The sequence below is a fragment of the Melopsittacus undulatus genome, chromosome 5 (genome assembly GCF_012275295.1).
Source record: "Melopsittacus undulatus isolate bMelUnd1 chromosome 5, bMelUnd1.mat.Z, whole genome shotgun sequence".
In the NCBI taxonomy this organism is placed as follows: Eukaryota; Metazoa; Chordata; class Aves; order Psittaciformes; family Psittaculidae; genus Melopsittacus; species Melopsittacus undulatus.
Window position 1 is genome coordinate 63,453,728 of NC_047531.1, and position 26,143 is coordinate 63,479,870.

At 43.8% G+C, this 26,143-nt stretch overlaps 1 protein-coding gene across 3 annotated transcripts in view; it reads right to left on the bottom strand.

Annotated features, from left to right (window-relative positions):
• Positions 1-7,807: 7,807 nt before the first annotated feature.
• LOC101868245 (probable bifunctional methylenetetrahydrofolate dehydrogenase/cyclohydrolase 2) overlaps positions 7,808-26,143 on the bottom strand; it is a 42,440-nt gene continuing 24,104 nt past the window's right edge. Inside the window, exons 9-11 of one of the 3 annotated variants that reach the window (XM_013127773.3) lie at positions 10,635-10,752; positions 9,739-9,891; positions 7,808-9,439 (exon numbers count right to left, since the gene is read on the bottom strand). In XM_013127773.3, the coding sequence (XP_012983227.1) occupies positions 9,385-9,439; positions 9,739-9,891; positions 10,635-10,752 (326 nt within the window). In that variant the 3' untranslated portion in view covers positions 7,808-9,384. Of the gene's footprint in view, positions 9,440-9,738; positions 9,892-10,634; positions 10,753-18,693; positions 20,393-25,865; positions 25,948-26,143 lie in introns of those variants that run through there. The other 2 variants (XR_004079952.1, XM_031044720.1) reach the window with 2 other exon arrangements.

The window sequence follows — 26,143 nt, forward strand, 5'->3', positions numbered from 1 at the left end:
GGACTCACTGTGCCATTCACAGAACTAGTGAACTGTCTCCAAACCCAGTTTAGGGTCTTGAACTTTGTTTTGCTTTTAAATAATCCTTTTTCTTTTGAGTTGTTTTATAGGGTCAGGTTCTGAGTGACTGATTTTACAGGTTCATTAAGCACACTGCCTTTTGCCAGACTCAACTAGTCTCGACCTTCTTGTTCACAAGCATCCTGAAATTCACAGTTCTGTGCCTCTGAGAATAAAGCAGCAAGAGAAATTAGCAGAAACTCTTATTTGAAGGTTTCACTGCCACACTCTGTTACAGCTATCAGGTAGCAAAGGACTTGCTCCTCTGTGTGGACCCAAGTGTGATCTCAAGTTGAACAGAAAGATTAGGCCTCAATAGCCTAATTCAATGGGAATTATGCATTCAGTTATTTCCTTTCCTGGATAACAAAAGTAACAGTATAAAACCAGGGTGGCTATTCTTCTAGGCCTGCACTATCCATTGCTAAGGAAATCCTCAGCACTCAGACCAACGCTACTAACCTCAATAAGGCTGTAGTCACTGAAAGCAGCCAAGGATGGGAGCTAACACATACCTAAATCCTCCTCACTTGACCAGGGTAGCCACAGTGTCTGACCCCAAACTGAAGTTGTGCATCTGCCTTCTCACCCTCACCAACAGCTCCTTTATTTCCCCTTCTCACATGTAAAATGATACATCCCAGCTTGTCAAACTTAGATTAAGCTGCCAATGTCCACCAAACGTAGTGCCAAACCTTCAAAGACTTATACCAACATACTTACACTTTAGATGCCAAGAGTTTCCAAAAGCCACAAACACAGATGAGGCCACTTAGAATCATTGCACCACAGAATCAACCAGGCTGAAAAAGACCTTTAAGATCATTGAGTTCAACCATTCTCCCAGCACTGCCAAGGCCACCACTAAACCGTGTCACTGCGGGCCTCATCTACACAGTTTGTGAACATTTCCAGAGACAGTGATTCCACCATTCCCTGGGCAGCCTGTTCTAATGCCTGACCACCCTCTCAGTGAAGAAATTGTTCCTAATATCCAATCTGAACCTCCCCTGGTGCAGCTTGAGGCTGTTTCCTCTTGTCCTATCTCTTGTTCCTTGGGAAAAGAGACTGACCCTCACCTCACCACAACCTCCTTTCAGGCAGTTGTAGAGAGCGATAAGGTCACCCTGAGCCTTCTCTCCTCCAAACTAAATCTTGCCAGGTCCCTCAGCCATTCCTCATCAGACTTGTGCTTCAGACTTCACCAGCTCCCTTGGCCCTTCTCTGGACCTGCTCCAGCACCCCAGTGTCTGTCCTGTAGTGAGAGGTCCACTTGGGGGATCTCCTTGTGCTTCTCTTCCTCAACAGCATGCCTCCACTAAACACATGTGAACAGGTGATTCTGTAGCCTAGAAAAGAATGGAAAAGGCACAGGACTGTTAGCCAAATACTGTATGTTCTGGCTACAGGGCATGGCCTATGACTCCAGGTGCCCGTCTGCTGTGATGCATCTTGATCTGCCTTGCCCACCCCCATGGCTAGCAAAGCAGAGATCCAGCAAGGTGCTCATGTCTTCCCTGTTACATAAAGCTGTCACAGCAACCTTTGAAGCCTGTATGTTGCCCCGCAGCCTTTCAATTCTGTGTTAGCATCTATTAAGCCAGCTTCCTGGAACAGTGTTCAGAGTCAAATCTGCTCCCGGGCTCTGTCAAACAGTCGGCAGGAGTCAATAAAACGTGGTTCATCATGGGATTTGCCATAACAATGGGATACAAACAGACACAGGCTTATGTACAGAAATGATGTCAAACAAATTAGCTTTGCCTGAGTTAGTCAGATGCTCTTGCAAAGCATGGCCCTGTACTCTCATGTCTCAACGCTGATTATGCTTTTGTCAGACAGAAATATCTTTGCACACCAGCCTTGAGCATGGAAGACACAGGAAGGATTCTTGCATTCCCACCCCACCCCCCCAAGCAAACAAAAAACACCCCCTGAACAACCACCTGAAAAAAAGCAAAGAGCATAACCAACATCACAGAGTAACAGTGACAAAGCTCTAACAACACCACCCCTTGGTCACAAAGTAGCTCCTTGCCTTGAGAAGCTGAAAGGGATGGCAGATGAATGATGCCACTAGCAACAGCTACTCCAAAGCCTGGGCTTCCAGAAGCAGTTTAATTCTAAGGCAGTAGGTCTGGGAACCCAAGTCTGGGCTCACAGACATGTCCTGCCTAGCCCATGGGGCCCACCTCCGGCTGGCTCTCCATCGATCAACCAATGGCAATGACACCACACTGCATGGAGGTCAGTCATGAGCAGGAAACCAGCCTGATGTTTGAACATCATGTATTCAAATCAAAACAAACTGTACTTTTACTTATTAAAGAACAAAATACTGCTAAAGGACATGTCACTAGGGAATCTTTGCAAGGAAACTTGTTTGTCAGTACTCACCAGAGAAATTCAACATGAAGTTTTCATTAAAAATTAGTGCTTAAGTGACTCGATGTCAGACGTGGAATCAGAACCTTATATTTTAATACCTCTGGCCTTTCTGAGTTGGCAAACTGAGCCCAGAGCTACAGCTCAATTTCACAAGAAGCCTTGATTCCCCAATAAAGAAAAAAAGTCCCAAACCATCATATGGGAAACTCCCCCAAAAAGGCTATGCAAGCCATGCCTTGACTCCCAGATTTAGTTCATCTTGAATTGCTCCAGAGAATGAACATTTAAACCAGTTTTTACCCTAATTTGTTTGTGAAATTTTCTGTTTATTTTTGTTGCTTTTTTTTTTAATAGAATTTTAATTGGACTCCACAACCTAACTACTGGTTCAGACCAGCAATACAACAGCCACATGATGTGAACTGCTGCTTCTACGTGGACTTAACAGCAGGACATGGACCATGACTAATCCTTAAAAATCAGTTGCAGTGAAATTTCTCTGACAGAAGTCTTCTGAGCATTGCACTTATTTTTGTGTGTCATTTACTGCTTACATTTTGTCTTCCTTTTCCATGTAAACATTTATCAATTTGAAGCCCCAGCAAGGTGGATAAAAGATTTAGACTTTGGTGCTACCAATTCTATCCTCAACTAACAAGATGCCCTCTAAACCCAACAGCACCTTGTCTCTTCCTGGGCCTTAGGCCTCTTCTGCTTCCCTTAAATATAAAGGCAAAAGTTGGTCTGCAAACATGACAGAAACACTCACCTAGATCCCAGATGGGTAGACCAAAGACTGGGGGGTCTCCACCAATGCCCAGCTTCATGTAACTTAGACAAAGCAACTTGACCTTTGCTGTGCCTCTATTTCCTCTTGTACCATTTCAACTAGCCTCTCAGGAAAGAGGCATACACCTTGTCTCCTGCAGTTACCTAAGCTCCCATTTAGGGTCAGCCTGACTACAGTGGCAGTGAGATAACATACAGAGCCTCAGCTAAGACTGAGACAACAGCCTCAGATTTTAACCATAGCAGCCACATGAGAGTGTGCTCTTAGAATCACCAAATGGTTTGGGTTGGAAAAGGACCTTAAGATCATCCAGCTCCAAACCCCTGCCATGGGCAGGGATGCCTCACACTAGGCCAAGTTGCCCAAGGCTCTGTCCAGTCTGACCTTAAACACTGCCAGGGATGGAGCATTCACCACTGCTTTGGGCAACCTGTGCCAGCGCCTCTCCACCCTCACAGTAAAGAACTTCTTCCTTAGATCTAGCCTGAACTTCCTCTGCCCAGCAACCAGCGCAAGGGCCCTGCCCTAACAGGGTTCCCAGCCACAGCACAACAAACATCTCCGTCTTCTGCATAAGGCAGTGGTGGCAGCTGTGCTGTGACACCTCCTGCAGTTCACCAAGAGCCGCTTCTGACACAGCCTGCTCTCGCTCCATTCAGTGAGAGTCAGAGCCCAAAGTTAAGTCATAGTACAAGATTTTATTGCTGTCATGATAATTAATGACTACTTACACTGAGCTTTTAATGAGTACCTGCACTTTTTTTTTCGGTTTGTTTGTTAACTGGGTCATAAAGACTGAGTCCCAGATGGTTTCCTGCATTTATAGAACAACAGGGACCTCTATAGGCATTTCCCTCCTTGGAGTAAGGCTAGTGACAGAACATGTACAAGCAGCCACACACCATTGCTGAGGCCATCAGAGCAGGTCTGTCAGCAGGTCAAGTTACTCACTGTTACCTTTGGGCTACCAAAGTGACACCCTGAAACACAAGCAATAACCAGAGGGTTTCCCCTCTTCATTTTTCATGCTTCTATTCCTGGAGGCTGGATCCAGCTGCTACACTGCCATGAAGCTGTTCCATTCCATGTCAGGGGCTACAGAAACAAGCAGGGCTATCAAAGACCCTACCTGTAACAGGCTGGAGGGGACTGAATGTAGCCTTTGGGTTAGATATAAGGAAGAAGTTCCTTACTTTGAGGGTGGTGAGGCACTGGAACAGGCTGCCCAAACAACTGGTAAATGTTCCATCCCTGGTGGTGTTCAAGGCCAGGCTGGACAGAGACTTGGCCGACATGGTTTAGTGTGAGGTGTCCCTGTCCATGGCAGGGGTTTGGAACTGGATTATGTTAAGGTCCTCTTCAACCCAAATCATTCTGACTCGATGATTCAACTTATTTACTGCAACAGGAAATTGTCTTATTTAATAGGTGTAAATGCTGTCAAAGCCATACAATTTTGCTGCAGGCCTTATGTTTTTTGGGGGGGGGGTATTCCTGTTTTTTTTGTTATGTTTTTTGGTGGGTTGGTTGGTGCTTTTTTGCTTAAAGCCCAGAGGCACTTGCACATAACCAGTTTCACAACGGTTTCTTTGGACACAACTCAGTACTTTCACTCAGACCACAGCAAGGCACACAAGTACCTATCAATTCTTTTACTGTGCACCAAATGAAGGTGGGTTGCCACAGCACATGGGAAGGACCACAAACCCTTCTGCATTCTCAGGCAAAACATACTCTTGGTTATAAATAAGAGAAAACCTCTGAAGGAAAACCCTCTCCTACCTACATACCTGTCACCAGGCCTCTAAGACCTTCTCCCAGAGCCTCTGGCACTTCTGCAGTGGCTGGTCAGCTATCAGACTAGCCGGGTCCATGCCCTTGCAACTCAGGTTGCTGCATCATCCATTTGTGACCCTGGGCACTGTTAACCAACCATGCACTCTGTCAAGACAGGCAGGACAAGGACACCATCTAATTCAAATATTAGCCATGAACACACTTCTTGCACTTCCTTCCAACATTAAAAGTGATGTTTTGGAAGGATAGTATTCTCTTCCACAGGCTTGCATCTTGCCCTTTTAAAAAGGCCTTGCTGATACCAAGTAAACCGCAGGCCACCCACACGCTTCAATCCAAAATAGGCACTGAATCCAGGGGAGGTATTCGAGTCCCACCCAAGCATTCGCAACCAGGTACACCTGCATGGTGACTACAGCTGCAGTGTGGTTCCACTTGCCAGGATCATAACCAGGGCAAGTGCTCTGTTATTCAGAAAGGCAGGTTCCAGGTGCCCCAACCAAGCTAATGCTTAAAAGCCACACAGAGGGTCTCCTCTTGAAATGACAAGTTTCTGAAACAAGCTAATAGGAAGCAGAAGCTTACAACTCTGTTAATTATGCCATTATAGAAGGAGTCTAAGCCTGATAAATGAGCCAGGAAAGATGATCCTGATCCTCTGACAGGCCAGTTCTGCAGGAAATTCAGCCCTGTAAGCAGCAACACACCATCCTAGCCCAGTAGCATCTGTCACTTATCAAGGCAGGGTGCAGTGGCTGACTCCACAAAGCGATCTGAGGCAACGCAGACTTCCTCAGCCAGGTCACTGCCTCTAGCAGGAGAGTGATTCATTTCTGCACTGATGCCTCAAACACAGCTTGGGTCTGAAGAGATGCCTTAAAACTGCAATGACAACACTCTTTTCAACATGGGCTGCAGCCTGTGAACACTGCAAACTAATGGAGAAAGCTGCTGTCTCTGTCAGTGCCACCAGCCTCAGCTGTCTAAGAAGCCTTGGTGCTGAGGAACCCTTTTCTGGAAGCCTCAATACCACTTGGAAAAAGAGAACTAAAATAAAGCAAAGATCTCCTTTTTTTCTTCCTATCTTTGTCATTCTGTTGCATTGTCATTCTGCCCTTATATAAAATCTCATTTTGCATGGGACAGGCTCATCTGGTATTTCATTCTTGAGCTTTTAATAGAATTGTAGAATAGTCAGGGTTGGAAATTACCTTAAGATCATCTAGTTACAACCCCCTGCCATGGGCAGGGATGCCTCACACTAAACCATGTCACCCAAGGTTTTGTCCAACCTGGCCTTGAACACTGCCAGGGATGGAGCATTAACCACTTCTTTGGGCAACCTGTGCCAGTGCCTCACCACACTCTTTACCAGAAGAACTTCTTCCTTAGATCTAACCTGAACTTCCTCTGTTTCAGTTTAAACCCATCACCCCTTGTCCTATTGCTACATTCCCTGATGTAAAGTCCCTCTCTGGTTTCCACTAGCAGCAATACCTCAGCAAACTTTCCCTGGCAGCCCTTCCAAAGCTGCCTTGGACCAGAAAGCAAACTAGAAAGAAAACCAGTATTTTGCTATTTAGTCTCCTGCTAAACTGTTGCCTTGACATACACCTTCCTTTCCAGTTCCATTTAACCAGGCATTAAAACCCATAGAGTCAATGTGTGTTTGTACAGGTATAGTGTCTGACTGCAGTAAGTAAATACTTCTGAAGTACTTGCATACCACACAGGGCACCTGATTGGCCACTGGTATGTAAAAGGTGTTAAAAAAGCCAGTCAGAAACCACACAAATGGTTACAACCACACAAGACATCTTTACAATGAGGGTGGTAAAACACTGGCTCTGGCTGCCCAAAGAGGTGGTGGATGCACCATCCCTGGACACATTCAAGGCCAGGATGAGGTTGTTCTGGGCAACCTGACCTAATTAAAGTTATCCCTGCTCTTTCCAGGGGGATTGGACTAGATGACCTTTGAAGGTTCCTTCCAACCCAAACTACTCTATGATTCTAAGACCCATTTCTCCCCAGCAGCTTTCTCTGGACAAGTTAAAAGTCCAGTGGCTCAAACTCCTTCCTTTAAAACTCATTTAACAACCGCATGTACACCCTGAGCATGTTGGGTTACTGTGTGTGCCTGCTCCAAGACAGCCTCTGTGCTGCAGAAGGGTTGGTCCTCTAGAAGCGATATGCAACACTCACAATGGTTGTGCAGGAAGAGACAACTCATTGTGGAGAAAGATTCACTCACATGACAAAAGTTTTGAGGCTTTTCATCCTTTGGTCTATCTAGCTCTAAAATTTTCTCCAAGACTAATGAGAAAGCATCTCTTGCCTGTGTTTTCCTGATGACATGCATGTGTCTAGTTGGTACTTCTGTTCAGTGTGTGCAAGGGGTGAAGGAGATTTTTCGTATGTCTGCATGTGGATACGCAGATTGTAATTGCACTCTCACTACACGCACGACAGAAAACATTAGTGCAACTACCGAAAGCTGACTTGCAAATCAAGAGAAGTTGTCTCAGTGGATACTAAGAAAAGGTCAGAAGAATGGAAAGGAGCAAACAATACAGAGATTTAAAGATTTAACTGGAGAGAAAGAAAGCAAAGGCTGAGAGCTGAAAAATCAGCTCAGTGCCTCTTACAAAAGGCTCATGTCAATGTGTAGAGGAACGGACTGGTGCCTCTCTCCATCCAGTTCCTCACCAATCCTTTTTGTGTATGCACATGGCACTTGCTCCACTCCATTGCATGGGGATTCCAATCAAGCAGCATGTGATGTGTTGTTTTATTTATTGGTATCAAATGGAGAACCAAGATAACTCAGCTACTGACCAGATTTCCCTTATAAGCAGCCCACTGAACTTCAGGCCACTCAAGTGTCTTTCAAACCCCAGCCTTTCATACACATTTCAGCATTATCATTGTAGTCTCACAAATACACAGGTTTTTTTCAACACATGACATGCATCCTGTTGTGAAAATTAACTCACATTACAAAGAGACTGAGCATTCCAGCATGGCACCTCAATTTAGGAGCTTGTATCATCTCATACAATCACAAAGTACCTATCTTTTTCTAACAGATGACTAAGCACAGCAGATGCATCTACAGCATGCAACAGCTGAAATGAACATCTCTTAGACCCATCTCTCAGTCTCATCAGCACTTGGCAAAAACTCCAACTGTCAGTGAGAAGTCACAAATAGTCCCACAGTCTCAGAACCAATTTTCTTCCTTTGTCCTCAAAGAAAATCTTGTTACCTTTGCAATTCTTCATAGAAAAGACCCAGAAAACTAAGCATCTTACGTGTAATCTCTTTGTCCAGGGTCAAAGAAAATCCACGTTTGTTTCTTATTTGAGTGGTCACATTGTGCCCATAGTGTGAGAACAGAAGGAAGAGAGTCCGTTTCCTGTGCAAAGCCATATTTAAACACCAACATTTCAGGTTCTCTACCAGCTGAAGTCTTGTGCTGAAATCAGCATGCAGCAAGGTCATGTTCGGCCTGAAGATGTGATGAACTGCTTTAAGATGTTAGGAAAGAGTAAAGTTCTTTGCCATGAGCACCTTCAATAATCCATTTTGACAAAAATGCCCAAATCCTCTGCTTGTGAAAACGGTAAGAACTTGCCATGCCCAGAGGTGTCATGACATGATTTTCTGAAAAGTGCTTACTCTTTACTCCTAAATTGAAGTAAGCTTTTGAGAACCATCCATTTTGCTCAGTCCAAAGCATTTTATGGTTCTGTCCTTGATGGCAGCAAAGGTCTAAACTTTGTTTAGCACACTAAAGGTATCTGCTGTGTTGGAAAAGGGCCTGTTTATCCACACACATAGACAGCAGACACTGAAATCGGAACCCAAACAGTGTCTTGTCAGTGCATGAGGTTCAGAATCCATCTCCACTGTGAGATGGATTGTGCTTTTCCTCCACAGGAGGAGAAAAGAAGGGGACTAAAAAAACCCAACAAACAAAAAAACAACCTAACAGAAAAGGCCAGAGCAGAACACTGTACCAGAGCTTGAAATGACTGAAAACAGATAAAACCAAGAAGTCCTCGCCTCAATAAATACCACCCACAGGAGATCGTTGAGGGCTACAAGTATCCTTAGCTTTTTGAACCTGGTCATCTAGCAACCTTTACGAAGGAGGAAGTCTTTCTTCACGTGTGAACGGAGCCCATCGGTTCTGCAGGAGTTCCTTTCATGTACTCGCCCTGTCATTCCCTTCATGCTCTCCCATCAGCAAGGCTGGGGTATCTGCCAGCTGGCATGTGGTGGCCTTCCCAGCAGGACTTCTTCTCCTTTACAGGCAAATTGGGAAGCGTCCCAATGCCACGTCTTCACAATGTTGTCTCGCCCATACAAACACTGTAAGGGGATTTCAATTTTCTGCATCTAAAACAGACAACATCACATGATGTTAATCAGACCAACCTAAAACCACAGCAGTGTGAACAGAATCTGAATCAGGTGTCTGTTGTCACCCAACTCATTTAGGCAGTCCCAATGAAGATGACTTGAGACCCAACTGGCAGATGGAAAACAGAGGTAGGAAGTCAGTTCCTTGAAGATCACACCAAAGATCAGCAACAAGCAAGAACACATTCCCCATGTCCTCAAAATTCCACACACTGCTTGTTCCTGCCCAGTACAACTCAGATGAATGTGATGAGAAGATTGCATATCTCCCATACCTCTTTCTTACATAGCAGTAGATGACAGCAAGTATCCCACTCGTCAGTATTCCCACACCAATTCCCACAGCAATGTAGCGTTCGTAAGAATTGTGTGCATACGAATTTAGTGTTAAATGTTCACACCTCTCACCATTATAGCCTGCGAGGCACCTACAAAATAAATATAACCATGCAAAGATTATTCAGGACTTCTCATGCTTTGTATTGCAGAAACACGTTAGTTTTCATCAGTCTTAAACTATTTAGAACAAGCCTGAAAGAGGATGGGCTGAATCTGGTGCTCTGTCAGAATGTCTTCATTCCATCAAGACTACCAGTTGCCCCAGTCTGTCTAGTTTAAAGCAAGCTCAAGGACTGCAGTCACAGCAGCAAATACAGTCTAAACATACCCTCATCGTAGAGGGTGTGGATGAAGAGCACTGTACTCTGCTGATCCTTAGCTACTAGAAGATCTCCAAAGGCCAAAGCTGCCCAGAAGCTTCTAAGGACATGGCAGTCCTTATCAGTGTGTAGGCAGCTAAAGGGAGATGCAGCTGACACCTTGAAAGATCCTGCCTCCTTCACTGTGGCCACTGTGAACATCTACTTATTTCTTTACTATTTACTCTAGCACCAGTTGTGGTTTGAATTGCCATCAGAGCAGTGACCAACGAAGCTGTAAATTTGCCCTCTTCTTTCCTTTGTATCACACCAGTACAGCACTACTACCTTGTTAACAGTTCTGGGCTACCAGAGCACTCAATCATGTGCCAAAGTAAGCCTGCAAATACTTGACTGGCACTTGAAACTGCTGAAATCCAGTTACCTTACATTAGGAACATGTATCAGACAAAGAAACAATGCTACTGTTGTCATTTTCTATGAAGGATACTTAGAAGATACTTATTCTTTACTTGCATATGGGTTTCCTCAACTCGCTGTGGAAAGCACAGAGCCCATTGATACAATAGCTGTGGTGTTCTTCAAGACAAGTCTGCATAAGCTTCATGAGCTTTGGTTGCTCAGTATAGTCTGTTGTGAAAGCGGAAAAAAAATCGTGTTATGTTTAGGAAAAAAAAAATTTAAATTCATTTCACAACTCAAGTTGAACAGATACTGCCTGCAGAAGACAATTAATGCATAGATTTACTGTGGTATGTCTCATGGGCAGATTCAAGCAGAACAAGCCTCTAAGACATTCCAGCATAGCTTTAGAGAAAGAGCAAATTGTAAATAAGTTGCTTCCTTTTGAGAAGAAAATATAAAAATGATTCTAGGAAACTCCTCCAGAGTGACACCAGCACTGTCCCAACCTGGAATCCATCAGAAAAACCATCCCAGGAATATCAGGGGATTAGGACACAATGAGAGCAGGGAATTATTCTCAGTATACTTCCCAGTCTGACTTCAAATGGTTAGCTCTTTTCCTCATCACAAGGCAAAACTATTGCATTTCTAACCCTTCTGCTGGCCCACCCTGCAACTGAGCAAGTGACGACTGGTGGGATTGCTCCCTCCCTCCATTCTCCATGCTCTGATGTTCCTAGAGTGACCCATTATGCCTGAGAGTGCACAAGACTGCCCAGATGGTCTTCCCATGCAAAAGCATGGTCTACAACTGTCAAGTTTCTGAATTTACACAAAATAATCTGTGTCCAGGTCAGTGAGCACACTTCTACTTTGAAAGCACAAAAAATTGTACCTTATTCCCACTGATAGCAGTTCAAATGGGAATAAAGGTGAAGTCAAAACTGTTCTTGGACACCTTATGCCTGTGTTACATACCAAGAAAAGAGCACCTGAGCCCAGGAGCACAGAGGCTTGCATGACGCTGTGACACAGGCACAGGGGTGCAGCACGTGAAGAGAAAGCGCTAACGCTTCACAATCCAAGCAAGCAGCTGTTTGAACTGGTTTCTCCACCCAGTTAATGGAATCCCTGGTGGGGTGGGGTGTCCAACAAATGTCTTACTGTTTCAGGGGACTGTTTTAGTGATGGCTGAAGGTGATTTCCTAACAGAGTGATGTCAATACAAGCTTTCCGTTCTGACCACAAGAAAAATAACATCATGCAGGAAGTTGACAAGGTCTGCTCCAAGTGACTAGGCAATGCTACACCAAGCAGAAACCTCCCTTTCTGACTAAATACTAAATCAAAGTCTGGAGACAGTGCAGTGATGGATATATATATATATATAAGATGCACTTCTATACATCTAAGCCTCCAGCCGTCCTATGGGCAACTCGAGATCCTGCAACACATTTTTCTGGAGTAACCCCCAAAATTCCCCACTGGATTCCAGTTTAAATCACTTAATGCAAGAATGCCCCCATGCACTCAACTAAGCGATTTGTCTCTTCATCCTTTCTGCAGCTTCATCACAGAGCTGAGAAGCAACAGGAAAGAGCTGCTCAGCTATTTGCCTGCGTGTTGGATTGATTCACAACGTCAGGCAGGTGCCCAAAACAGGATTCACAGGGGGCACGATGCTATTGCTGTTCCTCAGATCAACAACTTTACTTTCAAAACAGTGCCCTGTGAAACCTGACAGAATCATCTCTCAGCAGGAAGCCTGAACAATAACTCCAGTCTGCTTGAGAAAGGATAAATTGGTTTACTATATTTTCTCCTAGCAATCAAGTGACAATACATATGTACTGAAGGGTATGCTGAGACTGCGGCTCCATCTCTATCATTCAGCAGGGAGCTCTGTGCTACCACAGCCACACTGTCCCCATTTAATGAAAGCAGAATGGTGTTTCTGCTCCAGAAAGCCCCGTGCAGGGCAGGCACACCCATAGCCTTGAACCACACACCCTGCAAGGGAAGAAGTTGGCGCTGGCTACCCACAAGTTCTACTATCAAGATCTGGCTCTTCTCCACTGCCTCTGGAATGCTGTTGACAAGCTCTGGGGGTGGGCTTGTTGGCCCAGAGCACAGTCAGCACAGGACTAGGCCTTGGAGGGACAGATTTAAGGAAGAGAAGACAGCTTTTGTGACAAGAGACAGATGACACTAGTTTCTTCCAAGGAGGACCGTACGATGCTCACTGCCAGGGAAAGCACAATGGAAAACAAAGCACATGGTTAACATCGCTGCAGGGCTCATCATGCTACAAGGAGATCTCGGATGCAGGAGACCTGCAAAGCCCATTTTCACTTAGGCTGAATATACCTGCAGGCAAACTACCAAAGCTCTGCAGGGAAGATCTTGAGAAAACAGCAACAGCACATTCACGCTCCCCCTGTGACTCCTGAAACGCTTCAGTACCAACTACTGTGAAACACCATTTCAGGACGAAAAGGGCTGAACAGCGCATTATAAAACCACTAACCATGACCACTCAGCAGGACCCCTCAATATTTCCTGCCACCAAAGGTACTACTCTTCTTCTGAGCCCTGAGAAGATGTCTTCTGTACAAGTCTAGTATTTCACTTGCATCTCTGCCGTATGGGGGAAAAAAAAAACCCGAAACAAAATGAGGAAGGTACCAACCTACATGCCAGAGGCACGAAATCCTCAGCCACCTCCACTCTTAACTTCCATCAGTTGGATTCATACTACCAGAACATCTCTCCTCATCTACCCCATGGCTGCCGAAAGGTGGCAGCCTCCCACCTGCCAGTGCCTGGAAGAAACCTTGCTCTGTACAGGTACATAAAGCCTCTCCCCTCAGTGCCTTTAAAGTTCATGCTGTCATTAGAAACAAAGGTCAGCTTAGAGCAGAACCCTGCCTAGAAAGCACTGAACACAAACATCTTGCTGTGCAGGTGACAAACAGTACGTTCCTCCCCTGTCGTGAGAGGCAAGAGCTTTGGCCCTTGTGGGCTGCAAAATCAGATCTTAACTGCACTCACTCACAAAATCTAAGTGCTAATTATTTTGCTATTGCAGAAGTACAAATTACCTCTGAAATAATGATGAGTCTTGAGAAGAAAAAGAATAATTTTTCTAATCCATCCCAGATCATTATGCTAACTCATATCATGTTATCCACCTAGATACTGAATAAGCTGTTGAATAAACACATCCATGTGGCCTTTCATGTCACATGAGGAAAGTAAAGCATGCTGTGTAAGCACTTGACAACTGAGTCATTCAAACAGATACACTTGGCAAGATCTGACATGAAATCAGTACTACAGGTACTTGGAAGGCTGGGCATGCCAAAACTGACAGACCTGCAACAAGATGAGCCAGCCACTAAGACCATGACAGCTCAACCTTCAAGTATGGTGCATCTGGGAGTAATGGGAGAACCAGAATGGGGATGGAGAGAGGGAAAGGGTCAGTCCCACATGCAGGGCCTCCCTCACAGCCTGTAGACCCAGCTCACAGCAATGAAGGAATCTCTTTTTTCCCCCGAGTGAAAGCAATCCCTTCCCTACTCCTAGCTGCCCATTTTGCAATGAAGGTTCCCCTCCAGCCCAAACAGCATCCCAAGTTTTTATTCCTGCTATGTCAGCTCCCAGCCAGGCATTACTTCCGCTACCTTCTTCCCTGACCTACCACCAAGCCTGACATTTCCTAGCCCCACCACTAGTGACACCAAAGACTGTGTAATATAAAATAAGGAAATAGGACATGAGCTTCTAAGTAGGAGGCAAGTGGATTGAGCAGAAATTAATGGTCTTGCCCAAACTACACCTCAGGCCCCAGAGGACATGCAATCCACAACTAACTGCCAGTTCCTCCAGTGAATTCATTTTCATAGGATCTAGTGTCACTTAACCTTGGGTATAAACCTTACTAAAACCACAACTTGCACAGGAGGTACAAGAAAACTTCAGACAGATACAGTCAGTTTCTCTGGTGAGTCCTGAAGCATTTCTTTTCAACCTTCTTTCTGGAGATGGTATTTTCTAAATTTTCAGTGGGTTCATGCAACCTCCACCAAAACAGATTTTTAACTATCTGTGTAAACATGCATTTGCCTGGTTGGGAGTTTGGTTCTACCTTTGAGGGGAACACACTCTCAGCTAAAAGCCCTATCTAGGGGACTTGCACAGCCACAGCTAGCCCAAGGGTACAGGGGACTACTACAGACATGTCTGTCTGCCAATAAAAAGCCTCTTACTTTGTTAAAACATGACCCTTGACTCCTGCTCTCTAGCAATAATACAAACAGGGTACTGCACTGCACGAGTCATGACACATTTCTACTTCATTAAATTCCTGTTCGCTGTATGCAGCTCTGGAAGTATCATGGCACAGAGAAATGCAGATCACAGGTCTGATAAATCAAGACTACTGCAGTCAAAAATCTACATTCACATACGTTCAAGTGTATATTAGACACATTTTACATACATATAGATGAAACCCACACATACAGTATATGTATGAACGTATACTGCTGAACTATAACAAATTAGACAACCCCCCTGCAACAGTTTGACTTGCTATGAGAAAAATAAGCAGCTTAAGGATTTACTAAAAGAAGCTTGCAAGACATCCTGTGCTGACTTACAATTAATGGATGATGATTTGTATGCATGTTTATGTTCTTTTAAAAGAACAAAGACATTATCGTGTCTCACAGTTCAAATCCTTTCTTCCTTTACTGACCTGCCAAAACCTCAGCTCCAGAGTGCACAGTTCTCCCAAAGAAATGACATCCCTACTATCTTGAATCACATTCAGAAAGCAGCTCGCAGGATAAACACAGTGCTCTGGTCTCAGATGTTGGCAAAGAAACAGCTTGAGTTCGCATTTCAGTCAGAAAAGAGAGAGCTAACACTCTGAAAAGGGCTGGGGAAGCTGCAATACCCAGAAGCAAAACTGCAGCAGAGAAAGAAACTACTGAGTAACAGTAATGAGAGGCATAACTGGAAGTGACACTTGCTGCATTCTCACTGTATGAAGGTTCACACTGAAGACAGCTAGAAACCAAGCCCTGGTTACACAAGTAACAGAAACAGCTGTCGGAAATGCAGATCATCTATCCCAATTTGCCTTAAAATTTCTGCTTCAAATTATAACTGGCTGTGGATAAAGAATCCTTCAGCTGGGCATCACTAAGCCTACCCCAGCTGAGAAGCACCTCTTACCTCAGAGAGGGTTTTAAGGCTCCATGAAAAAAACAGCTCATCTCATGAATAAAGCACACAAAAATTTCAACAGTGTCCAAGTCACACTTTTTTCAAATGACAGGTTAATAGAGACAATCAAAACAAGAAAGGAGTACCTTCAGCATTGTTTTTTGTCCAGTTATTCCATAAGTCCGTGCTAAGGGATGAAACAGTAATAGCTGACTCTTCACTCAGTGCCCCCATTGCTGTGTAATGCAAATAGATGCTTACTGTAACAGAAAAACTCAGTATATTTATTCAAGGTTCATATCATCCACAAAACATGCACCCACTTACTACACTTCTGATACCATGCAGTGATACAACCACCATTCATTTCAAACATTCTTGCCTCAAACTGCCCTTTGCCACAGAGAAATTATGATTGTGGGGAAACTATTGTTTGTGAATTTCCAAAACACACATCCATTCTGTTCTCCACTTTATTACCTTATGTAATTTAGAACACAGATAAATGCAATATACTACAATGTTACACCTATTTACCAGTAGCTTTTCATGAGGTCTGCATTATACCCTATGAGTTTAAGTTTCATTCAAGTTTAAAGCCACTTAAGTAATTCTGCTTTGCAATGCCTTCACATGCTTCCCACCCCTGCTGCTTATTTCAGAAGGAGCCAAGTGTTGTTCAACAAAGTCGTGCACCTTATTACACCCAAGAACATACCTTTCAGCAAAATATAGATGAGCATTCCAAATGCCATGGCACACAGCTGCTTGAAGCACCTTCTCAGTTCCTCAGTCCAGGCAGCTTACTCGGCTTATCTGGGCTCCCGTGTTTTTTCTCACACTTATATGCCATGAAGCGTCATCTGCTGCTCTCACCAATCAAGAAAAAGTGCATCTGGCAACAACCGCAGCCCCTGGGGCAACCACACATTTATTTAGGAAACTGCTATTATCTAGCAATGGAATCAGGTTTTCTTTTGAAACCCTGGTTTCCTATTACCCGTGGCCATCATTGTGCATGCAAAGGTACAGTTTTCAAGACAGATGTGGTATCTGTCAGAGCAGATCAATGAAATACAGCAAAACAGAGGCGAGTAAAATGAAGAATGACGTATTGTGGAAGACGTGATATTTCTTTCCCATTGAAATACAGTCCTGTGCTGCTTCCAGGAAGACAGCATTCAGGATGCCACTTGAGGGCTCAGGGTCTGAGGACCATCCCTGTTTTGCTTGTGTTCCTTTGCTGGTCCTCCGTACACTGCATCCAGAAGAGGAACTATGAGAACAGCTACTGCCGATGTTACAAAGTGATAAGACAGAGATAATGGATGATGTTCTCCACTGGTGACTGCAGCAAGAAGCCTTTGCTGACAGGCTCTGGGGAGCCTATGGGGCATGCTGATGGCTCCTCAGCCAGCCTTGCCTGTGCACAGCCCTCTGAAGCAGGGCAAGCCACCAGCTTTGCACCAGGCATGAGTGAAGCTCTGTGCAGCTGTGTGGAGCAGAAACAGAAAGCTGATGAAGCACAGGCATAGAGAAGGCAGGCAGAAAGGGCAAATAAGCTGTGGTCTCCTGTAACAGGAGAACCCTTCATTACTCCTGCTGCTACACTACTATAAAAGCCCATCTCCATCTTTTCAAAGAAGTGGGTATGCATAATGGGAACTATCATACTTTTTACATTAAGTGTTTGCAGGTTTCTAAGGCATATCTGTCACACTCATTTCTCATACTAAACATTTCTCCGCAGGCCTAAACGCTGTTCAGCTTCCTTGGGCACAGGCAGCTAGCTGGGAACTAGTAGGACTAGTTGGATCTCCAGAGGTAGAGCCAAACACACTAGAACCAGCAGCAGTGCCTGGGTCAATAAGGCACACACACAGCAACAGCCTGACTCTGACTGGAGTAGAGCTACACACTTCACCCTAGCAACAGCTTCTGCAACTGTGAGCTCCAAACATTTCACATTTTTTGTATTTTACAGCCAAAAATCTCCTGATAAGCTGCAGTAACTCCAGCCCGCTCAAGTTCTCCCTCTATGCTCCACTCTCCCGAGGGATCTGCAGGATTCAAACCTAACCACTTCACATGTTAAGGGAAAAAACACAAGCTAGTTCTGCACATTTTAACTATACCTTCTCCTGCTCATGGACTGCATTCCATGAGGCTTTTCCCCTCCTTTGCTATCCTGAATTGCTGCATGCCTGTACGCTGATGGAGTACAGCCTGCACACAGGAGTGTTTCTGCCTACCTGGATAACCTCTGCTTTCAGTTCCAAGCAGGACTAAGGCTCATGAGTCCTGCTTTCAATACACATCTACACAATAGGAGCTTAATCCACTGTGAATTCACAAGGTGGCTTTGGCATTAGGCAATAGACCTGGGTGCAGAAGGCCCATGAGAAGGCCCCAGTGGATAAGGCTGGGCCTCTGTCCACCACAGGGCCTTCATGTTTGGACCAGGCTTGACCCGGCCTGGCACATGAGCATGTTTTTCGGGGTGGTTGCTCCTAGATATTCTCCCAGTGGAGGATGCTCTCATAGATGTGTCTGGCAGCTCAGACCATAGCATGCTGTGGATCAACATCTCAGTCTCACTAGCTTTTGTGTAATGCTAACCCACCCACAGAGGTGAGAAAATAAAAAGCTTTAGATGCACAATAAACTGCTTGCAAAGCAGGAAAGAAGCAGACTTGCCAACTGAGATAAACAAAATGTCATAAATTGTTATTCTGCCAAAAAAATGCAGAGATGGTTAGAGTTAAATCCAAGAAAAGAAACACTGATGTAGAACAGCAAGGTAAACAGATGAAAAACCTAATGACTACATGCAGAAGACATCCATTCGCTCCACTCCTAACTCACTGCTACAAAGGAAAAAAACCACAGTCACCCCCAGAAGCACACCAAAATTTCTCATCAAGACTAATGTAAGAGTAAACAAGTTTTATTCAATGTCAGCCAATGCTGGGTTGATCAGTCTGAGTCTTATCTCCACAAGCACCTTGATCCTCCTATTGGTTGTAACTACTGCTCAAATTTAAAAGGATAAGCAAGTTCCTGCACTCTTGGCACTACACCTCTAGCAATGCTTCTGGCAGCCTCTTTGCTAAATGCTGCATTCAACAGAACTCTTGGGAAGTCCATCACAAAAATCATTAGCACAGAAGTGATGCTCCATCTTCCGTTCTTTTATTACAATAAGAGCATTTATTTTGTTTAACCAGGAGAATTTTGCCACACCCTCCCTTTTCAAGTTGTCCAGAGTCTACTGGCAAACAGCTAAAGCTCTTGATAAAAATAAATCAAAGCCATCCCAACTGAGATAAAAATACCAAGATAAAAGTCCAAAGTGGCTCCAATGAGAACTGGGGTAGGCTCTTCACATCAATAGTGCACACAGTTCAAGCGACACCTTCACAGCCACTCCATTCCAACTTCCACATTGCAGGAAACTAGTCTAGAGCCATCTTGGAACTAAAATTTCTGGCAACAGAAAAGTACTGATCTTAGTATCCCATCCAGCCTTCTCTAAGCAGTAAAACACTATAGCCAAAGATTCACAGAGCTGAGCCTTGTACCGTGGACTAAAACCAGCCCTTCACACAGTTTCAGAAAACGAGAACAATTAAATAGCTTAAAATGCCAACACAAATATTTCATTAGGGATAATCTCTTGCTTTTTAATTCTTCCTCTTCCCCACCCCGCTATACATATAATGTACATGCATGGTGATTTTAACTATGATCTGCCAAACTGAGGTCTGATCCAGCCCAGTCAACTATTCAGTTTCTTGTGAAGGGTGAGGGTGTTATGCACCAAAACATTTAGTCAAACAAATCCAGACATGGAAAGAAAATAATGCTGCCCTCCATTCTAGCTCCTCATTCACGCATACCTCTTGCAAACGTTCAAGGGCACAATTTCACCAGTGCTGAGGTTCACCTGACTGTTTTAAAACATGTACTGAAGTTTTGCAGTCATATCAACATTACTGCTGGACAGCTGAAAAAAAGTTCAGCCTTTCACTCCTTTCAGATTCAAGATTTCTGCTGCTATCTCTTAAGTGTTTAAAAAAAATAATAATTTTAAGAGTACAAACTACACCCAGTATGTGTCATTCCCTCAGGTTTTAAAAATATGATTTGGGTTTTATCTAGCATTTTGAAAGTAAGTTTTCATGCTGTTTGATCAAAACTGCGGTTCCAGGTGCTTACAAGACCGTGGTACTTGCACCCCACAGGTATTTTTCTAATTCATGCTGCTGCTTCATTTTCACACAGGTAATAGACCACCACCACCGGATCTGCATAGGCTGCATTCTCCCTTTTAGCTCACAAGTCAGCAGGAGGTTACACAAAGTATTCAAATATCTTGTAAACCATTTGGTTTAGCATGCTTTACATGAAAAAATAAATACAATGTAGAAATAAATATCTTTGTAGTAAAAAATAAACATTTTGTGTATCAATAAATAGAACAACTTGGATTCTTCTTCCAAAGGAGCCCACTTGCTCTAGTAAATGAGCTTTTTGGCAACTATGAGTGTGTTCTTCAGGAGCATTGCAACAGTCATAGGTCCTACCCCTCCCGGCACTGGAGTGATGAAGGCAGCCTTCTTCTTCACTTCTAAGAGAAAAGAGAAAAAGATATTAACTAAAAGAGTTTCTAAACTCTTTTGTTCCTTCAGTTGTCCACAAGCACTTAACTGGCAACAAGCACCAAGGACTGCGACTTGGAAAATGTTGGAGAATATGGGATAAGTGTACAAGAATATGGGACAAGTGTGAAACAGACAAGTTTTAATCACTGAGTTCTTACAGCCAGGATAGTGACAGGACACCATCAGAAATGGGCTGCAAGGTCACCTTCTTCATCTGAATATTATTGTCCAGGGCTAGTTCTGGGCAATGCTTTCACAACCCATTTGAGCTGATCTATCTGCAGCAGGCTGCCCTTTCCTCCTGAGAGCCTGTGCCCAGAGAGATAGAAAATAAACCTCGCCCAATTTTTTGGTAAGGGGCAGTTTGTGATTACTGTTTGACCAGACTGACCAGCTGGCCCAAGGAGGCTGAGTGACACAAGACAGGACAACCCCAGGAGGGCAACAAGGACTTGCACCACCTCCATATGCCAGCTGGGATACTACATCTTCAATATCCAGGAGAGCTATGGAAGGTAGTGACCTGATCCTGTAGGTAAAGAGGTGCCTCCCCAAACTGTGTGTGTTGCTGAGGAGCACCATGCAGAGCAGGAATCTGCTCTATCAGAGCCAGCAGCAGAGCACCAGCACCAGTTAAGTTACTTAACAGCCCCTTTCCCCTCCTCTTGCTTGCACCTTCTATCAAAGACATTCCATGATCACAAAAGGGAACTTAAACCACAGAGGAACAAAGTAGTTGCCTGGTTCATTTGCTTGTCTATTTCACACTATGGACAGAGAACAAAACCAAGAGTTGTCTGCAAGAGAAAAAAAACAAGAGTTGTCTGCAAGAGAAATACAGATCCTAGTGGCAAAATTCCCACTGTGACTTCACCCACAAATGCTCAGCTCCTCTGGAGAAGACTTGGGTTTTTTAACCGGTGTTACTAGAGTGCCTATACTGAACTAGCATTCAGAAGTGCAGATCTTCCCCAAATCTCCAACAGAAAGAAACTCTCAGAGCTAAATTTGCTCTAATCACAAACAAGTCAGACTATTCAAAGTCAGTAAACACCTTGAATGCTTGTGTTAAGAGGTAAATCCATACAGACGATTTAGTTAGCACCTGTGAAGTTAACCTCTTTGGACGAGGAATTAATATAATGCAGCAAACAATCCTGATTTGATATTCTTATCTACTCCACGAAATGCAATCAGGTGGAATTGCAGGTTACTTGTGTAGAAATTAGATGCAACTGGATGGGAATTCAGCACGTAACTAATGAGCATTTATTTGCTAATAATGGTTACTCGAAATAGAATATTATTAACCTGGTTACTACAGAGTGTTTTTCTCAAGTGCCACTGTGAAAGGTTTTTTCTGCTTGTTAGCTTTGGGATTTTTTCCTTGCTTATGAATAACTTCATGGCAACTCACAAACCGCTTTTAAAAAACACTGCATTAGAAAAGGCACACACACACACCCATGAGAACACTGAGCAAGCACAACTCTGACACAAGCGCATACACTTCCACTGAAGTCACTACAAAGCAGAACCCACTACACCTGGCCATAAGAGCTCCATGGATGGAAAACTAGGCACCTGGGTTTTGGAACTAAGACAATAATTTGCTCCTGCTTTAAGTGTATTCATTCTGAATTGTACGTGACACTTCACTGTTGAGAATCATAGAATGGTTTGGGTTGGAAAGGACCTTAACATCATTCAGTTCCAACCCCTGCCACGGGCAGGGATGCCTCACACTTCTCCAGGCTGAACAGCCTCAATTTTCTCAGCTTGTCAATAGTATAACAAGGTCTCAAAAAAATTAATATTACAAGAGAATTTGAAAAGCTGGATATAACTTTTTTTGGACAGAAGAGTTATTAGATTTTAAGGGATAGTAAATGAAATAGAACCTGCTGTCTGAACTCCACAATGCAGGGACCTAACAAAAGCATTTAAGGAAGTTAACAGTGATTATCTCACTGAACTTGGGGCACAAAAGATTAAGCCTCATTGAGGAGAAATGGTAATTACAACCGGGAGGGTTTTAATTGTGGAGCTGACTGATTCCACCAGATATAGCACAAAAATATTTGAAAAAGTCAACAAATTGTTATGTGGTTCTTTTCACATGTAAACTTTAACAAATTAATTCAGCTCTCCTATGAGTTATCCTTACTATTCTCCAACACCAATAATTTGTCTTTTTAATAGTTACATTATTTTGTACTACCTCCCATTTAAGCCTGGTGGTTTTGGTTAGCACAGTTACTTCAAATCCCCAGATTCAGGTCCTAATTATTGAAATTTACCCACATCTGAAGTAAACACAGTAATTTCAAATTGCGCATTTCCAACTGAAATGTTTGTTTCTATGGCAATGTTACATACTGCTTTTTGTGGTGTTATCCAAACTACTCCTATCTGACTTACAAAGTGGAACAATCCACAACCCGACCATGCCTTCTAATGAGTATCTTGTACAACATTCATTGCCTCTAGTGTCAGTAACTATACTCCATGGTAAACACACAGTGCTATGTTCACAAGTTGCCAGGGAATTTCTCTGCCCAAACTTTCTCATTATGAAAATCCCTGTGGGTCAGTGTGGCAGAAGACATGTTTTGTATCAGCAGAAAACCACCTGGACAGCTTATTCCCAAAAGCTGATCCAGATTTTTCAATGCACAAAGAGCTGTCCTGTGTTGAGGAAACTACCATCTGATATGTTGCCATTGGTCAAGAGCAAATATAGATACAGTGAGTGCAATTTTCCAAGATGAATGCCAGTGACCAAGAGGGAAAAATAACTTGGCCCTCAAAAATGTGACTAGATTTTGTTTTGCTCATCAAGCGTAGCACAGCTCCCAGGGGTGACAGATATCCTGTCAGTTCATTTAGAAGGTCATGTTCCTGCTGCTCAGCAATGGTCTAACTATCCTCAGGTTTAACTCAGCTTTCTGGAGCTGCCTGCCCTTGTCCCAGGCATTTCTCTGCCCATGTGGAAAATGTTGGCATGCAAATCTGGTGCCTCTGGGGGAGGAGCTGCTGTTTTGCAGCTTCTGTAGAACCTTAAAATCTTCCTTTGATTCTTCACAAGAAATGAAATGTAGATTGTTTCCTTGAAAAACAGGATCCACTGCTTTGGAAACAGCCCTTCATTCCTAGGTTCCTTTAAAGCTAAGGACATCAGACACCTAACAGGGTTAATCACACAAACCAAGGGCAAGTCTCAACCTGAAGGCAGTTCTGGGTCTTGTGCATCTGCATTAAGTGATGCAGAGTAATTCCTGCCTAAGCACTGTTTCCACACAGCTTTATTAGCCCCTGTAAAGCTACTCTGGATTGCTGCATCCCTGCACCCCTGCAGAAGTGCAAAATCATGTGCTCAGCAATCATAGTAAATACCCCATGTTCTGCTCTTCACGTTCTGGGATTCTTCTCACTGCACACTACAGGATACCAACTGGCTGGGATCTACTCCATTTCACATCAGTGCCTTCTTTTTCATGTTATCCCTGTTCCCCTTACTGCAGTTATTTTAACAGCAATATAAAGGAAAATCAAGAAATCCTGGGGTGGTACTGTAATTCTAAGAGCACATACACCTTCCCTTCTCCAGTACCCCTAAGAGCCAAGCAGCAGAGGCATCTTTGGCAGAAAAATCCAGCACAAAATTATGCACAGCAGCTTCTTTGAAATCAGGTTATTAGCAGGTGGATGGAACATCGCTGGAGTCTTGCTTGAGACAATAAGCAGTGGCAGCAGAAATGCAAGAGATCCAAGGTTGATTACTTAAGCCCCTGCATGATGTACCTTTCTGTGGAAAAGCATGTACACTCGGCCCTCCAGCAGTTTATCAGCACCACCCAGTCTGTCCTTCTGGTGGTACCAGCATTACGCTAACTTTCTGATTAATTTATTGCACTAGTGGAGCAAAACGAAAGGCAAAACTTACCCTGATTTTTGCAGAGCAGTAATGTGGTGACAAGATTACATAGCTTGGCCTTTTATTAGTTACAAAATGAATACCAGATCTTCAAACTGAGAAATTAACTAACAGAAACTACAGCAAAAGCAGCTGGAACATTCAGGCTTTATTTTCTAAACCACTATTTGGAAAAGCTGCACAGAGACAGAATTTGGAAAGGATTCAATAATCTGAAGAGAAGCCTACAGCCTGGAAGGTAACACAATGAACGCAAAGCGGCAGCAAACAACTGTCAAGAGCAACTCCTGTCACTCAGCTGGAGTTCCCCACACACTGTAGCTAAGTTCCAACTATAGGGCCACCACTTCCATGGAGGAATTGGACTCCAAAATTATTATGGTCAATCCCTTAAACTGCATGAACAAGTTGCAAGCAACTTGCTGGATGATTTTGTGGTCATTAGTCCTGTTGCTGATGAGGACAGGATACATTTCCCTGTTTCTCATTCCACTGGTTCCTTCTGGTACACTTGGTCTATCCAGGAGCAGTATGTTAATGTGGTCCATTCCCCAGGTTCATAGTATTAATTTCCCTGGTTTCCCTGCAGTCACTATGGACAATTATCCTTCATTGAAAGAAAATTCTTAATATGCACCCATCACCCCATACCATATCAATCATTTATTGAGGCACCTTGCCATTCAGTACTGAGTACTTCAGTACCTCCTGTTCCTGGTGGCACCCATTTCCCAGCACCAATTTTACATGGCCTGGGCTGTGCAAAACAAACAAGCTGGGAGATCCATTCTCATTTATAAATCCCTCTACTGATGCATCACCTACAAAGGTCTTGCATAAAGGATTTCTTTTCCGTATAGACATCCAATAAAGACTCAAACCCCAGCATTACTGACTGCTTGTCATAAATATGGGAGGAATCATAAAGAAATACAGGCAGCACTTAAAGCAAACCCCACGTGAGCTCTGGACACTTTGGTTTCAGGGGCATTTCCAGTTCCAGTCTCAAAGGTTAGCTACTATACTGGCATGTTATTACCCTGCTCTACCAGTCACTCCTGGAAAGGGTGCTCCACCCAAAAAAAAGCCATTCCAGTTAAATGCTCTGTGTAAGTTGTTGCTTTATTTCATGTTCCTGGTCCTTGCAGCCCTCCCCTCTCAGCATTACTGCTGTGGCAACAAAAGTCCTATAAACAAGGGCCAAGTACTCCCACACATGCTAACTTGTTCCAGAAACATGTCTCCCTTCCCGAGACTGAAACTTGCTGTCCCAAAGTAACTAAACAGCACTGTCAATCACCTAAGGATGCTACTGCTTTTTCTCCTCCCTGTCACTTCACCCTCCCTCCTGTGGTTCCCAAGAGGTACAGAAGTCCCCCTCCCTTGGGCACATATTTTGGCAAATTCTTAACTTAAAGAGGGGTACACAATGTGCTGTGCTGGTTATATACAGATAGATGCAAACACAGGTGAAGGAAGGCCAGCAATATTGGCGTAGGTACCTCAGCACTCTGCAGCTGACCTCCACATGCAGTGTTTTCCTGTCTTGTTCTTTCTGATACCTGGGAACTGCTCAGTGAACTACTGTGGAGAAAAGAAAAAAAAAAAAGCCTTTCTTTGTGCAGACACAGTTTGGACTGCCAAGCAAAAAGAGGACATATGGAGATGGAGGAAATCACAGACACAGTTGAAAGATATTCTGTAACACAGCCTGGGATTTTTGCCTCAAATACATCATTAAGTCTGACAAGCACAGAGGTACCCAGTTAAATCTCTGCTC